The sequence below is a fragment of the Zonotrichia albicollis genome, chromosome 2 (genome assembly GCF_047830755.1).
Source record: "Zonotrichia albicollis isolate bZonAlb1 chromosome 2, bZonAlb1.hap1, whole genome shotgun sequence".
In the NCBI taxonomy this organism is placed as follows: domain Eukaryota; kingdom Metazoa; phylum Chordata; class Aves; order Passeriformes; family Passerellidae; genus Zonotrichia; species Zonotrichia albicollis.
This window is the reverse complement of record NC_133820.1, coordinates 55,970,026-55,987,416: the sequence shown is the minus strand read 5'-3', so window position 1 is coordinate 55,987,416 and position 17,391 is coordinate 55,970,026. Positions and strand designations below refer to the sequence as shown.

At 35.0% G+C, this 17,391-nt stretch overlaps 1 protein-coding gene across 2 annotated transcripts in view; it reads right to left on the bottom strand.

The window, feature by feature from the left end:
- ATM (ATM serine/threonine kinase) overlaps positions 1-17,391 on the bottom strand; it is a 57,509-nt gene that overhangs the window by 21,943 nt on the left and 18,175 nt on the right. For both annotated transcript variants that reach the window (XM_074535180.1, XM_074535182.1), the window contains exons 27-42: positions 16,993-17,111; positions 15,203-15,329; positions 13,781-13,980; positions 12,463-12,637; positions 10,778-10,942; positions 10,392-10,524; positions 8,428-8,523; positions 7,551-7,722; positions 7,029-7,170; positions 6,221-6,397; positions 5,689-5,857; positions 3,064-3,151; positions 2,559-2,714; positions 1,684-1,792; positions 826-914; positions 628-730 (exon numbers count right to left, since the gene is read on the bottom strand). In XM_074535180.1, coding sequence (XP_074391281.1) covers positions 628-730; positions 826-914; positions 1,684-1,792; positions 2,559-2,714; positions 3,064-3,151; positions 5,689-5,857; positions 6,221-6,397; positions 7,029-7,170; positions 7,551-7,722; positions 8,428-8,523; positions 10,392-10,524; positions 10,778-10,942; positions 12,463-12,637; positions 13,781-13,980; positions 15,203-15,329; positions 16,993-17,111 — 2,220 coding nt within the window. The remainder of the gene's footprint in view (positions 1-627; positions 731-825; positions 915-1,683; positions 1,793-2,558; positions 2,715-3,063; positions 3,152-5,688; positions 5,858-6,220; positions 6,398-7,028; positions 7,171-7,550; positions 7,723-8,427; positions 8,524-10,391; positions 10,525-10,777; positions 10,943-12,462; positions 12,638-13,780; positions 13,981-15,202; positions 15,330-16,992; positions 17,112-17,391) is intronic.

The window sequence follows — 17,391 nt, the reverse complement described above, 5'->3', positions numbered from 1 at the left end:
ATTGTGACCAATTAACCAGATTACACATCAAGCACTATGAAGGACAACTGCAACGGAATTTTAACAGTGATACTAAATAATTTGTGGTAAGAAATTAAAAGTGCCATAGGAAAATTAAATGAGGGGAAACATACATACATCTATGCTACATTTTTATAGAAATGGTATAAACATTTTTGGGCTAAAAAGGCAAAGCATATTAAGGATTCAAAAAAAAAATCAGTTCTTTTCATCTATTGTATCAGAAAAATCACATAGTGATTCATAGTGGAGTAGTTTAAGAATGAGATAGCAAAAATAACCAACTACATTACTTTCTGTATCCTGTCATAGGAGCTGGCCTAAATCTGGAATAATATTGAATATACTTATTTTTAAGTATTTCACAAAATTCATTACCCATGATGGGGATTATGGGTGAATAACAAGAAGACTAAGAACCCTAATGTTTTCAGAACAAATACTGAATTGTCTTATATCCACAGTTTGGATGCCTATGATAATGGGCTAGACTTAATGAAAAAAGAGATAACCTTCAGTCCTAAAACAATTTTGGACTCACTGCAAATGACTCAATATGATGAACATCACTTCTTACACTCATTTCCTCTTACAAAATAATATTACCTCTATTATTCCTGCCTGGCGCGTAGATGGAGAGAGGCTTGTCTCAAGGTCGTATGTTACAAGGGCTTTCTCCCATACTGCTTCATGCTCATATGTTCTTATCCTGTTGTAAGTGAAGAAGAAGTTTTCAATTTAAGTTCCTTACTAGTAAATGAAAGCAATGCCTTTAAAGGCCATAAGAACATGAATAAATTATACCGTGCCAATGGCTGCAACATTCTTCCTCCACCACAGCCATAAAGACTGTCAGGTTCTCCAATGCTTCTGTAGATGTCCATGAGAAGGTCCTAGAACATGCACCACAAAACAAAGAACTATTTTTTAGAAGCAGCTTGAGTTAGTTTTACATAAATCATATCAGTTTATAAACGTTTTTACAGATAACATCACTGCATAATTTTCCTTTATGTGGTATCTGAGCCTGCTATCATGATAGGGAAAAAAAAGTTATGTAGTCTAGCCAAACTCTTCAGGCCTACTTTCAATGCTAATTCATTTTTTAAAGACCTAGAGCTGGGCCTTAGGTGGGCTAGTTGAAAAGCAAAAGGCAATAGTAGTAAATGACATCAGATACACCAACTAAGCAACGCATCTTAAAAGTCATACAAGCACAGTCCTGAAACAATGACCTATGGAAACAAGTAACTTAGATAAGGCTACTGGATCAGATTTGATATATCAAATAAACCTGAGGGAGATGGTATTACTTTGGTTTTGATAATTACAACTTCTACATCACTTGCTGATTTTTAATGAATATATTTCTGCAACAAAACAAACTGAAAAATATTTGGCTGGCTACCACCCTGAAGTCAGTTCGTTTGGGAATCAAATCCTGCTTTGCTGTGATTTCAGACTTGGCAGTTAGTTAGTGTTTCAGGTCAACAAATACTCAATTTAATTTGTCTGAGTTCACTTTGAATTAAAATATGAGAAGAACTTTAAAACACATTTTTTGAGCTCTACTAGATCTACCCTCAGCTCAGATGAAACCTACTGTTAAATTATAATTATACGAGACCATTTGCATTCAGATTAGGAAGCACACAAAAGTACCTGCAAACTTAGGCCAGTTTCTTCTTTACTTTTTTCATTCAAGGTAGCAATAGGTGTTCTTTGACTTTCCTCTTCAAATGTCAAACTCTTAGCTGCTTTAAAAGAAGATCTAAAAGAAATGTTTCAATATGAAATTTCATATAGAGAACTAAAGAAATTCTGAGTCAACATTCAAGAAATAAGGGGCACAAACAATAAATGCAAGACTATGATATTCCCAGGTTATTCAGTATGGCTCTCCATCAGAATGAGGAAGTGATCAGTTGAGCTGGGAATATCAACATCAAAGGATTTTAACACCAAGGTGTTTTTTTTTTTGGAGAACACACACATTGTAATTCCTAATCTTTTATTAAATCAAATTTCTTTTGTGAATGCCTGAAGTGTTCTTTCCTCTGTGAAAGAATAAAAGCAATAAATTAATCTGTGTGCATACAACCAAACTTTTGTTATATTTCCACTACTTGACAGTTGTTTGTCACAAAACCTAAACTAGTTCTATACTTTGATCTTGCTAGACCAGAAAACAAAGATAAGTGTCTGTTATGGAAGAAAAGCTCCTACAAGGATCATTTAGCTCTATTCACAGAATTCCAGTCATCATTCTGGGTTTACTTTCACCCCTTGGTTAATTTGTGGCTGTAATTTCAACAACAGCACTAAGAAAAGTTTCTGATTTCAAGTCAACATGACACTCTTTTGAGGCTTGGATCACATTCAAGGACTGAAATATTTTCCATCTCCATATATACACCTATGGAATATTTTTAAAGCTTTCCTGACTTTTCATATAACTAAAACCAAAACATTGCTGGGACTCACAAAACATGATTCATTTTACCAGATATGTCAGGAAACAGCACTTTTCCTCCTACCTTTTCTGCTGCTTGTCCCTATTTATCTTGTCTGCGTAGATTTCTGCGTACAGCAAGGCTGTGAAGTGAGCAGCACAAGACTGTGCTGCTATAGCAACCTCCAGATAATTCAGATCTAGCCAGAAGCTGTCATCAAAAACTGTACCTGAAACAGATCTGATCAAAGACTTTAATACTGCTGTAACAGACCTTTTATCCAGCATTAAACATAATTAATCCAGTATCAACTATAAAGCTTTCCGAAGGCTAACTTTATCTTAGCTCCTGAAAAACCCACACTACAAGAAGTACATCAGACAAAAGGGTTCAGAAAACTCCTTCAGCATAGTTAGAACCCTTTAAGGTTAGCCATATCACTTCAGTAACAAATGCAAGGTCACCACTATATCTTTTCTTTTAAGCAACATGTTCTCTACCGTGTTCCTTTTCTTTACTCTAGAGCACCAACAGATCTTTCAACAGTCACAATTCAATCAGGGCAATGTTTTGAAAAGCTTGGATTCACCTCTTTTGTCTTCTCAAGTAATCAACAACAGCAAGCATGGCTCGTCGAGATACTTTATCCAAACTTCTAGAATTATGGGTTTCTTGATCTGGGATGTATATTTCAAAGGAAAGAATATAATGAATTTTGTCATATCACATCCATTTACAAAATAAAAAGTAATTAATTTTCAGTCAAGAAAATAACTAAAAACTTCCTTGAATTGCATTTCCAAAATTAAACTAATAGTTTGTCACAAAATGTATTTCTTCTTCTTACATGATTTGTTAGTGAGATTATAGTAATTTGTACCACAATTTGATGAAATTATCTTGGTATTATTAGTTTATGGATTCTATTTCTTCTTATGGAATTCAGAGATGAACTAACATCATTGCAAAAAGCTCTGTAACAGACTTCTGCCATTAGGCTTCCACCATGTAAGTTATTCCTAAGTCAGAGAAATACTTCTTATTAAATTACTGTATTGCAGATTTTAGAGTGTGTATGGCTACACAGAACCCCATACCTTCCACATACAGACACATACTTTTAAACAATCTATGCTTCCATGTGTTGCTTCTGGACTAAAGAAATTAAAACCAGATGGCTACAGGTTGTAGCCAGGTTGTTCTGGTGATTGGGTTAATAATTTCTTCATTCCTCTGGTCATTTCAGAATCACCAATTACAAGAAGCAAGAAATAGGGAGCACACAAGCAAAGGTTTGATTACTACTACATTACAGTAAGGTGCAGAAGAAGCAATTTTCTCTAAAGAAAGCAAAAGCCACATTTAAAAAGTATCTGGGCATTTTTTGTGTTCCAACAAACAGAAATGAATGTGTTCAGAAGCATTTGACCCTCCCACATCTAACTGCTCGTTTTATTCCATTTGGATCCTGATGGATTGGAATGAAATTTATCTAGATTTTCTAGGAAGAGTTTTCTCCTTGTTTTCACAGGATAACAGATTCTCCTAGAGGATGACTAAAGTTTTTTGCTTCAAATACTGATGTTCAAGCACTCCAATTTTGGAATTAACATATCTTTGCTCTGTTGGCTACAGCACCTCCAGTTCATCATTGTCATACAATGAGCTGTGTGCTACTTCATGGTTTTGGGGGATTTTTTTGTTACCAGGACAGTTTTTCATCTGGAGAACTCCATTTAAAGCTTCTGCATGTCGTCCCCTTTTTTTCTTTATTTATTTTTCTTTTTTTAAAATTTATTTTATTTTATTTTTATTGCCTCAATAAGATTCTCTGTGTAGAACTCCTTTTAGGAAAAATTTCTTCACAGAAGGGGTGATTAAACATTGGAATGACTTCTCAGGGGGTTGGTGGAGTCACTGTCCCTGGAGCTGTGCAAGGAAAGACTGGATGTGGCACTCAGTGCAATGTGTAGTCGATGTGACAATGTTCAGTCACAGGTCAGACTCAATGATCTCAGAGGTCTTTTCCAAACTAAGTGATTGTGGTTCCGTGAATCACAGTGTTTGAAGGGGCCTCCATCATTTGCTCACTGGTATTGTTGAACTAACTGCAAGTTTCTAGAACTTGGAAAAATTCCTTCATAATTTTCTTGGAACATCTTGGAACACCCTGTACATCTGAGCATAAATTTGTGAGGTGTAGAAAGAGCTTGTTACCTGAATTCAAAAATATCAAAGAATACTGTTCCAGAATTTCAGTCCAGGCTAATGAGCATCCAAGAAAATATTTTAAAGTACACCTAGTATCATTAGGGTTATTTATACCACCCTTAGTAAAAACTGCAATACTAAGGGTTCCCCTTCCTCTCTGGCAACCTGAAGCTGGCATGACTTGCCTGTAAAGAGACTGCAAGACATTGTACAGACTCTTTTTTCCAATGATCTGCCACTGAACAAGGGAGTTAGAAGATATAGCACAGTAACTACTGCACAAAAAAACCCAAATCAAACCCAAAAACACCACTACCCTAACCGGGTAGTTACTGTGTTTATTTCAGCTCCTGTAATATTCAGCTCAGTACCACTCCCAGTGTCTAACAACAAAGATCTTCCTTTTACACAGATTTCTGCTAAATTCAACCACAATCTATTTGGAAAGGACATAAACAGCTTGTTTAAGTTGTGCTTTTCTTTAAAAATAACTTACTGCCTTTCTCATACTCTGGTGCAGTTCTTTTGGTTACAACTTCCTTTTATTTTGCTGGAATGGAACTAGTCTTCTGAATGTATAAGAAGACCATTAAAAATATTAGGCAACACTTAAAGCAAGGGTTAATCTTCTCCAAAGGGAAAATTTAGGCGAAAATTGCTTTTTATTGCTCTTGTTTGAGTAATAGAGGAATTTACCTGCTCATCAGTCATTTTAAAAGACAGTCCATGACTCAGTCTTGCAGCACTTAACATTGGATAACATCTAAATTTAGCAAGCACTAAACATCTAGTTATGGATAAAAAAAATTAGTTAGACAGAAGATACTTCTTGGGTGCTGCCAATGAACAACTTCAAAATTATGGGCATCTCCATCAAAAAAGATCAGTTGGGCAGAAGCTTCTAAATTCTGCCTGCCTACAAGTGCACATCTTACATTTGATATCAGAAGATAGTTTTTTCAGAATTCCTCTTTTAGCTGAAACAAAACTATTATGGCATTACCTGAATCAGAATTTGGAGTACATCTACAGGATGAGGCAAATTTGCAACAGGCTGTAAAAAACTTCTGGATATGAAGTGACAAAAGATTTCTCCAAGATTCTTCTGAGTCATGAAGAAGGATATCATGAATCAGGTATGGAAGCAAAGTTTGGCACAAGTCTGTTTTCACCTAGAAAATAATAATATACAGCAGCTGCTAAGAAAGACAACCAAAAACCATTCCTTTCTCAGGTTACAACTCACAACTGCCCAAACAAACATTTAATGCTTGAGAAAGAATGCACAAACCACTCAACAGGGTAGTGCTGGCATTCACTTAAAGCAGCCATATAAAGTTCTCATATGTTTGCAATTATCTCTCAAATGCTGTATTTTGAGAGTTTTTGAGATATTTTATGAGTACATACAATATATGATCACAAAGGCTCTGAATTATTTAATAGCAGAAATTACTATCTGCTATCAAGATGAGTAATCACATTTTTTGTGTATCATAGCACATATTCATGTAAAAATGTATGATTTAGCTCACCTCACACAGTGGCTTCATCAACTGGAGAACTTCATTTCTCACACCTCCACTGTCCAGGATTGAACTAGTTAGGTGCTTGATCCAGGTCTCATGGCTTTCCCCCAGAGGAACCCACAGGTTTGTGTCATCCAATCTTTCTAAAGGAGCCTCTGTATCATTAGCAGACACTACAAGAAACTACAAGAAAAATATACATATTGCAAATATAACAAAAATTATATGGCATTTTAAAAAGCCATACTGCAATGCACACATTCAAACATACTAGCTATTACTGGTCCTTCAGTTGATTAACAATATCAGTTTTGTTCATGCAAATGTAAGGTTTTGCAAGGAAATCTGAAATTATTAAAATTAAAATTTTACTGGTGACATCAACAAGGTCACATTAGGCATCACATCTAATTTACAAATAAGAAGTTTGAAAATTAGGAAATGTCTGATTTATGTTTTTAATTATGCACTTTTTTCTGATTTATTTTCCACCATTTTTTCATCAAATAATACTGGAATCCTGAGAAAGTATTACACTATCCATTAGGTAACCAAAAATTGTCTTTCTAAACGAAAGCACACAGCTTTCTAATGTCAAAATAGTAATTTCTTATGTGAAGAGAAAGCTGCAACTGGTAAAACAGAAATGAGAAAGACATAAAAAAGCAATCAGATTTTCAATTATATTGATGCCAAATCTGACATTTATCAAAGCCTACCTCAAACATCTTTTCAAATTCACTTTTTGAAAAAAGATAGATATTTCTTTTTTTTCTACTCCACATGCCATGCATATGAGGTGTATCAGAAGTACCTTTTTCCTGGATGTTCTGAAAGGCTGTAGATAGATTAACATGGGATCAGCTTTACTTTTATAAACCTCCCAAAATTCATTGCCAGACTTGGTGGCTAATATATTCTTCAAACAGGAAACAGCAGCAGCTCTAACATCAATACTGAAAAAAGAACATACACAATATTGTTATCATTAATTTCATTCAGGTATTTGATTTTCAAAATCACCTGTGTAAGTACACAAGGTAAATAATTCCACCATCTATGGTGCTATTGCATATTTTTTTACAGAACAAAATGTGAGTACTTGCTCCACAGCACTGCTATCCTCTACAGCACAGAGGAGACTCTCTGGCTTGCAGCCTACTACAGAATTTCCAGGAAACATCTAAGATTGACTGGGTAAATAATCTGAGCCTTGGAGAAGCACATGGCTGGTATTAAGAATGCTTTCAGGGAGTTATTCTGAGGTGATCTGAACAATGTACAACTTAATGGCTCCTATTTTGCTTTTGAGCTAACTAAATAAATAAGTACTCACCAATTATCTGTTAAAGCAGTGTTTATTTGAATTAACATTATGAAGACACACTGAAGTTTTCTATCTTCAAGTAAATCTGCTGCTCTTGAATCCAGTGCGTTCTCAGCCCGCTGAAGAGCAGTGGTGGAGAAATCCATGGGACCTATTTCTCCCAAGCAACTTCCAACAGCCTCTGCAAATGCATGTCATTTTATAGTCTTTCTGTAGTCTCAGGCATACTAAAACAAGGTCTCACCCTACTTTTAGAACTCAGACTGTTAAGGGGTAAAAAGCAGCAAGCATTTATAAATAATCACTTGAGGAGCTTTATGATTAAAATTACATGTGAACAAATTTTGCAGCTTAAGACCCATAAATATTACAGTTATGCCTTATAACTGAATTTTCTAGGAGTGCCTATGGTTCTGGATTTTCCAGCTTATATCAGATATGTCTTTTATGTTTGCTTCTGCCAGAAACTGGCAAATGGAAAAGGTCAGCATTACTCATTTTCAATGCCTAAAGGGTAGGGTAAATACAAACAGAAGTCTGTGTGAGCCCAAACATTTATTACTGCAAATTCAGTAAGAATTAATCTGCATTTTACATTAAAATGTGTATCAATGCTCATTTGCTCATTTGCTTTCCAGACAAAGTATTTTATCAAAACACACAACAACTGAAAAAAATAAAAAGTGACCTTGAAACTAATTTTTAACAAGGGATGTTAAATGTTCATTAGAAAAAATCCAAAATCTATTTCCCTGCTCTTTCCTTCATACTCTGCAGGTGTGTTGAAGTGGAAAGCACAGCGGGAAGTAACACTGAGAACAACCACAGTTTCAGTCTGGTGTTTGCAGTGACAGCCCTAATTTACTTGTGGGTCCAATTAACTTACCCAGCACTGCTTTTTCTCCTGTATGGTTAACTGCCATCTTGGACAGCTGCAGTAAGTTCACCACCAGTTTCACTATCACAGAATCTTCTGGCTTTTCTATCATTCAGAAAGAAAAAATAGATGCCAAGCATGTCAGTATATTTGTAACATGAAGTTATTAGAAGAAAATACTGCTTCAGTCTCTTTTGCCTACAAATGTCAATATGCATTATTAATGTTGAAGCAAGATGGTATTAAACAGTACATCAACTCAATTATTGATTTTTCTTATTCATCATGGCTTGGAAAAATGTCTGTGCATGTGAATCCCCAAACTAGAATGCACCTATATTATTATTTTCAGCGTTTTGATGCAAAAAATGAGAATTTAATACATGAAATATTAGCTTAAGTTGGTGTAAGAATGTTATTTGAAATAGTGAAGGCATACTATGTGGCTCCACTGACAGCCCTTAAGTGAATGTCATCATTCTGTTCTAAATCTGAGCCCAAGGAATACCTCAAAATGAAGCTTTCTGTCAGGAATTTTTAAGAATTTGATTAGCTTTCAGTTTACAAGCTAACTCTGCCAAATTATAAACTCTCAAGATGAGTATTTCCTTACATACTTGCTCCCTGCTGGAGGTCTTTTTTTAAAATAAACATTCCAAACAAAATGGTCTAGGAAAACATACGATGATTTGTCAGTGTAAGGAATAAAAAAAAAACCCAAGAAAGCAGTACTTTTAAAAAAAGTACTGATTGGAGTACAAACCTGAAATCAGACTTAATGCTTACTTGATATCTTCAGCGAAATGAATACACAGAATAATAGACTTGTAAGTGCTTAAGAGAATTTTATTATAAGGCAAAAGCCCCATTAAGCTTGCCAGCCCATCTCCAGCAAAGCAAGAGAATATACTTCTCAGGGTTTGCCTGAGCACATTTTCACACCTAATAATCTCTATAAAACATGTCCAACTCCTTTTAAGGTCAGTTATATAGTTATTCTTCATAGTAAGTATGTGCCACGGTGAATGTATTTTGAAAAAATTACATGGTTGCTCTTGTATAACTGCTCCCAGATTATTTAATCTGTTTTTGTACTGTGATAAAAGTGGTAAGCACTCCCTACTATGCTTCATCATTCCATCCACCAGTTCATACAGCTCTATCTATTCCTACTCAATCTCTTTTCCAATCTCACAAGGCTCTCCTCTGATGGAAGTTGTTCTACACAAGCTTGTTGCCCTTTCACTAACTCTGTTCAAAGAGAGTTATTGGTAAAAGTGTAAATCTGGGGATGTGGGGGCCAAAATGCACTTGCACCATGGCCTCACAACATTACAATTCTTATCCAAATTTTAGTTTGTACTTATTTACAAATAATCACATCATTTTGTTTTATCTTCCTGTCATGCACACAAGCTGATGAAGACTTTGTAGAGGAGAAAAGTGAAATGGTCTGGCACAATTATCTGAAAACCAAACTAGGAAGGAACTGGGTCTGGACTGCGGGCTGAAACACAATCTTGGCACATGTCTAAATTCAACTAAACTAAATCCTGCTATTTGTTCTGAGAGTTTTACTTTCTAACATGCCTTTAATAAATTGAAGCTTTGTTTCATTTAAAAGAGTAGGGAGATTCATATACAAGAAAATGCATGAAGCAACCACAAATCAATGTACTTCTACATTGTCCTGGTCACTCACAACCATACATGACACATGCCAAATGCCTGAAGGGTATTTTATCCTCTCTACCATGTAACATCTCATCTATTAATTTACGATTCACTTTGCTAAAGATATTTTTGATGTTGCGTGAATCATAAATGTCAATCTACTCTGTGTGTCAAATTATAATATGATTACATTGTTAATTATACAAAAAATATTTCCAAGTGAAATTAGAATAGGGTACATCACTAAACACCTAAAACCAGGTGGAAAAGAAATAAAACACATAATCAGACATCAGTACCCTGGAAAATTTTCAGGAGATCCTTCATCTGATCTTTATACTGTTCCAACTTTTTGCGTAAATCATACAGTCCTTCAAGCCGTGTCAAGGGCAGTGAATCACACACCCCAACTGAGAGAAAGTGATTAATTTCCTGCAAAACAACACAGCATTAAGCACATACAGCATACAAGTAAAGGCTTCAGGTAAAGAAGTGGCTCTAAGCAAGTTCACAATAAGGATGCAAAGTAAAAATGGAGACCTACAAGTATCTCCGTGGCTGAAACCAGCAATAAAAGAATCCATGTGTCTCATTTAAACTTAAACTATAGTAAGAAAATTTTTCTTCTGGGGAAAGTCTGCATTACAGAAAACATTATGTGAGATGCATTTTAAAATGCAATTACCTCCAAAAGAGAATATGGTCCTTTACTGTATTTTATTTTCTGTTGAGTTGCCCGCAAACCTTTAAAAGCAGGGTATTCAGGAAAAGGATCTAAGCACTTGATTGCATGGTACAGACATTCATTATCCTTATTTTCTATTACCAGGTATTTCAACAAGCCTAGGACCTGAACATAAAAAGTAAATGAAAACCAAAAAAGACAGAGGAACATTTTTCAGCTGTATTTCTTATTCAGGTTATAAAGTTTGTATTTCTCTAAGTTACATTAAACTAGTAAGATTTACATTGTTAAAAGTTGTAAGATTGTTAGAGGCTTAGGGAAATCACAGATACATTCTAAAATGGTGGAGCATTTTTGCTCTTCCTCCTTCCAAACAGAAATCAAAGCTTTTACTATTCTAGCCTGCAGTTTGCTCTGTCTTTTGAGGAAGCCGATTTCAAATGCTGGCCAGTATGATCCCTATGATATGCACAAAGATTTAACAACACACTGCACCCAAGCATTTCAGGAGTTATTCAGACTTTCCTGTTCTCACTAAAGTGCTGGTTATTTGGAATTTAGACAAACACCTATATATCATACCTTTCCAATCAAATCAATTAACTCTGGCAGAATTTGTATAACAACCTATCTACAACTTGAATAAATGCCAATGGGGTACCATACCTTCTTTGGAAAAACATTGTCTTTATGCTTTACTTAAAAATCAATGCAACTGGACATTAAATCCAAGCACCTGTGAGAAGTTTTAAATCTAAATTATGGGGGTTTTATTTGAAGACTTCTATTTACCTGAAAATTATCAACTATCCTCAATTCAATGCTAGAAGAAAAAATAAAAAAGAAGGAACTGAAAAGTGATCATTAGAGGGTGGGCATCCCTGCAGGAGTAGGACATGAGAGGGTTTCACATTTGACATCAGCTCCAATTCAGAGAAATTTCTGTCCTCCCCACTTTGTTCCTGCCCACGGATACCCTGACAGGTGGCCTTTACAGATGTGCATGTGCAACTGTTTACACAGACACAGTGTAAATCTGATCATAATCAGGAAGCTGAGAAACAAGACTGCCAGGTTATTTTCAGCTGGTTGGCACAGTGGAATCAGATTAAGCCAGAAGGCAACATGAGGACTGAAGTGCAACAGGCACACACACTCTTCTGACCTACAGCTACTAATTGTAAATCTCTGAATCCTTTTATATTTCCACCCCCAGCAGAATGAACATAAAAAGCAACACTAGAGGGGAAACAATGCCTGTCACACAACAGAAACTGCTTTGTTTCCCTTTTAATACCTACGTGCTACATTTTTTAAATATGGTAATTTATTAAATAAACAGCTGAACTACTGAAATGTGTTCTCTGCACACATTTCCTTTTTGTCCTTTAGACACTTCGTACCAAAGGTCTTCATCATATTTCCCATTAAATCATCCACAGAGTTTTTTAAGTAGTTGCTTAGCTACTTGATGTGCTATTTGGCAAAACACAAGTACCAAAAGTGAAATTGCATTTCAAAAAACTAAAGGCATAGTATTACATCCAAAAAATAGTTTTTATATAAATCTCCAAAGCATAGGAAAAAGGAATTAAAATTGAACACAAGTACAGATAGAGCCTTAAGAACAGTGAACATGAACTGGAAAACTAACAGGTAAGGCATAAGCAGCACCACAAAACTACCTGTTCCTGAATCTGAGACTGGTCCATGGCAAAAGGTGTCAGGGTTCCCACAATGACATGCAGGTGGGTCTCCAGAGCATCGCTGCAGTACGTAACTGCTGTGTGGCAAACGTGATGCAGCAGGTCACAGCACAGCGAGAAGCTGCGCAGGGAAACGTCCCTGATCACCAAGGGTCTGCCACAGGAAACAAAGGGAATTAAAGAAATACAAACTGGCACTGTCTTGAGCATCAACATTTCATGCACCTTGGAATAATAAGGGAAAAATAATACAGTCAGGATGAATTAATTCTAAACTTTAAATTTATCAACTCAATGAATCAGCTTTAAAGACTTAGCTCAGGAAACACAAAGAAACAAAGTGAATTTGACCGATCACTTCAGAAAATGGAATAAAATCTTTTTAAAAGATAAATACCATAAAGAAAAAAAATCCCTAGAAGGGTTTTAGATTACTGCTTGTCAGGACAATCATGACAGAAGCAGAAAAAAATGGAAAACATGCAGTCTCAGCTTCAAATTCAGATCAGGTTCTCAGGGTTTTATTGAGCTGAATTCTGAGGTCTCTCTGAAAGGAAGTGCTGCTCTCCAGTGCATCAGCAGCCCCCGTAATGCCATAATAATGGCATTTCCAATCCATACATCTCTTCAACATCTCAGGGTATGAAATGCTTCAAACCAGCCAAGGAATCAATTTATACATAAACTCAGAGACATGTGGGCCAATAACTGTCTGGGAAACCCCAAGATGAAGCTCAAGTAAGAAAGTATCCATAATCTTCTTATGCAAAAGATAAGAATCCCACTTAAATTTTAACCTGGTGAAGGACCAGTTTTCTCAGTCTGAAGGCAAGCTAAGAGAACATGTACAATTCTCACTTTGCTATAGGAACTTCGGGATGAGAATGTAAATGTCAACACTCATTAACTCAATAAGCACACTTTATTTGACATGGGCTTACTTAGCACTTAACCCCACATTTTTAATTTTTCTCCCATATGATTTAAATTCCTAAACACCCCATCATCAAAATCTCCTAACACTGCTTATTTTTGCAATTTGATAACCTACTACAGATACAAAACCTTCAATATAGCAAACATCTAAATACAAGGCTAGCACAAAACATTCTATATTTTAGTAAGAGTTCTATGTTTAAATTCTGAAATTATAAAAGAATAGCAATTTTGTTTTCAATTTTAGCAATTTATAATTAATTTTACAGGTTAATTACCATCTGCTAGCAATATCAGAATGTAAGGTTACAGGAGCAAGGGAGCACAGACAGGAAGAACTAGAGATAATGACTTTGTTTACCTGCTGTTGATGTGGTGAATCAGGGTGTAAATTACATCTCGGAGGACAAAAGCCCAGGCTCCTCCTAAACTGTCTTTGATCTCTTTGAGTAACAGACCAACAAACAGGTGATAAATGATAAGAACTCTGTGTTTCTTATACATGTTTTTTGTTTCTGAAGCATGCTTACAAAGAGCTAGAAGGATTTTCTGGAATGAATCCTAAAAGTGAATAAAATACCAGCACAAAAAATTATTCATAACGTCAATACAGATATCAAGAAAAAACTTTAAAAACTTAAAACCTAACATGGGCAAAATAGCTTCAGTATTTTTATTGCTTTAAACAAACAAAAGACCTACAGAGAAACCAATTCCCCAAACAGGACTATAAGCCATATACCTCTTCATTTTCCTTTCTTTATTCCCCCCACATGAGATATGCTATGCCCATTTTTCAGAAAGCCAAACAATGATGGCAATGTCTATCAACAGAGAAACATCAATTAAAAACCATGAAAGCATCAGGTAAGAATTCAACTTGTATTTTTTCAAACATAATGTTCATGTGTGCAAGATGCACAATTTCACAGGACACAGCACTGCAGGCTGCAACTGTTAAAACTGAGAACTTATAAAACACTAGGCAGGTAGTGTAACATTTAAAAAAAACTTACTCCACTGGCTGGCAATATTAACTTTTACACTCAAAAGATTTAGATAAAACTTGGTTTAGAAAATTTTTTTTTCCTATTTTTAGATTATTTATAGATAGGTAAAGGAAGTTGTTGACAATATAGGGAATAAAACAGTATAACTTTAAACAGATACATTTCTAAGGAACAAACTTAGAAGACAGTAAAATATTTATGATTTATTGCAAGGCTGTATAATATCCTATGTCTTCATATTTTGCTTAAACAAACGAAAATCAAATGTCAAAAAATATGCCTCAGTATAAAATTTTCACACTGCCAGTAAAAGTAAGTAAATTTCATATTTTATTTGTAGGCTGTATTTAGTTACAAGTATAATGATTTTAGAACAGTCTTCAAACATGTGATAAATATGCCACGTTCTAAACTGTGACTGCTACACAGAGATTTTAAAATAAAAACCTTTAAAATAATCTACTCTACTTTATATGTATTATTAATGAATATAATTACATAATTTACATCGTTATATAAGACATTTTACATACATAATAAAATAATTAATGAAGTAATATAATTATATAGTACACAACTCAGTCCCTGAATTTAGGACATCTTCCACTTCAAGAGGCAAACAAATGAATATAAAAGGGTCTAAGGCTGGTTTTTTGATTCACATAGAAATGATGAAAATGTCTAATTTAACTAAAGGGTAGCCATAACAGAAATTTTGCATTCTATAGGAAATAAATTCATAATTTTCTTACATCATACATCATCATACTTACAGGGCTTTTAGAAAGAACAGCTATAATACTTTTTAATTTGCTTTTATGACAGTTGCTAATATAGTCCAAGGTTGCTTTAATCACATAAGATGGAAAATGAGGAGGATTAGGAGCAGGATCCAGTTCTCTAAATGAATAAAAAAGAAATTTATATTTTTCTTCTCAAAAGTCAAACCACTTGTATTTAATATAGTAAGCCTTGATGAATAAACACATTAATTCCTAGAAAACACCTGCTTTCAATAAGAAGCATCAAAAGCATCCAGAAAAGTGACATGCATCTTATTTTGTATCTGCTTCTTGTTTCTCTATGGCAGCTTTCAAAACTGTACTTTCGAAACATTCTTTTACTTTTTTTTTTTTGAGAGATGATATTGTTAAAAACCCACACATTTGTCTCATCTAAGGTACTTAGCACAAAAATCTAATTACAATTCATGGCTAAATCGTCTGCATTATGTAATTGTGGGGACAATTTGGTTGAGGAAAAACAAGGGAGTGAAATTTTCTGGGACCTCAAGAAGAAAAGAAATGCATCATGGTAGTAATAAAGGCACATAACCTAAGTTTCATCACTCTTTTTCTTACCATTTCCTTCTTAAAAAGAGCTTTGCTTATAAGCAGACACCACCGTTTGTTAATAAACTCACTGCAAAAAAATTCTTTGAAGAGTTTTTAAATTCTCAGCTATTTAACTTTTGGCAGATTTTCCAAGAAATGCTTTGGACTCTTTCAACTAACTATTTTTACAATAAAGGTATCTTCTTCAAGAACTTTACAAATTGCAACGTTTTTCCAAAAAGTTTGTATCTGAACATAAAAATCTGGAAAACTACTAATGCAAATATGGATATTTTAGGACAAAAACAAAGACAGAAAAGGTAATAAACATGAAGATATTTCTGGCACTAGGCTATTTCTATTAATTAGGAATTTGTTTATTTGGCATTGCCTAACCGATCTCCTTACCAAAGACAAGCGCAGCCACTGCCAGAACCACTAAGAAACAGTTCACTTTCCCTCTCTGTGACTTCAAGTTTTTAAAAACCATTAAATCACTTCAATTTATAGACTAGAATCTGACCAATTTTACAGAGGGTAGTCCATCTAGGTTTCAACTTATGTCAATTGGCAGTGCCATAACAGTCCAGCTCAAGGGCACACAACAGCACTCCCAGGCGCACTGTTCATTCCTTCCGTTGCCTGGAGTATTATGGGGAAGCTATGATATTTTCTGAAAAATCCCTTTGCCAGGATTTGTCTCCTGAGCAGCTGAGAGGCCTCAGAGGAAAAGAAAAACAATAATATCTGCTGTGGAATGCAACAGGTGCATCTTTGATTGGTCCATGTTGGTTGTTTCTAATTAATGGCCAATCACAGTCAGCTGGCTTGGACTCTGAGAATCACGAGCTTTTGTTATCATTCCATTTCTTTCCTTGCTAGCCTTCTGATGAAATATTTTCTTTTATTCTTTTAGCATAGTTTTAGTAGATCATTATCTTTTAATATAATAAAAAAATAAATCAGCCTTCTGAAACATGGAGTCAAGATTCTCCTGGAACCCCTGTGAACACCACAACTGGTGACCTTGAGTGAAGAAAAATTCCACATTACAGAGCTTCTCATCCTGACCTTGGGGAGTAACTACCTGAGGAGGTATGATTTATCACTACCAGTAACAATAAACCCTCTCAGCTTCAGGGTTACCTCTTCTTATGCCTGAAGGGCACATTTTAATGCAAAATGTTACAAAAACACACTCAGCATTTAGAAAATCTGCAAGTACACACCTTATGTATTTAGTTAGATGACACCCTTCTTCAACCGTGGTACCAGCTGGTTCATGTAAAGTCATCAACAGTTCAACCACAATCTCTGGCAAGTTACTATGAGATAAATTGTCCATTTGCTACAAGAAGAAAAATAGCATTTTAATTAGAAAAATGTATTTCAGCCAGAATTATTTCTTTGGCTTCTGAGAAAGCCTACTTGTCTAGATTCTCTACTTGTTCCATCATCCATGACATATAATTCATTCATAAATTAAGCCTGGTTAAGTTTCTCTAGGGTAGCAACAGGTAGAACAATCTGCTTTCCTACAGTATATAGAAAAAAAGTTTCACTTTATTACTAGTTCTGAACATAAGAGTCTGCCTCTGGAGAAGATGAATCATCATAAAGCATTAACA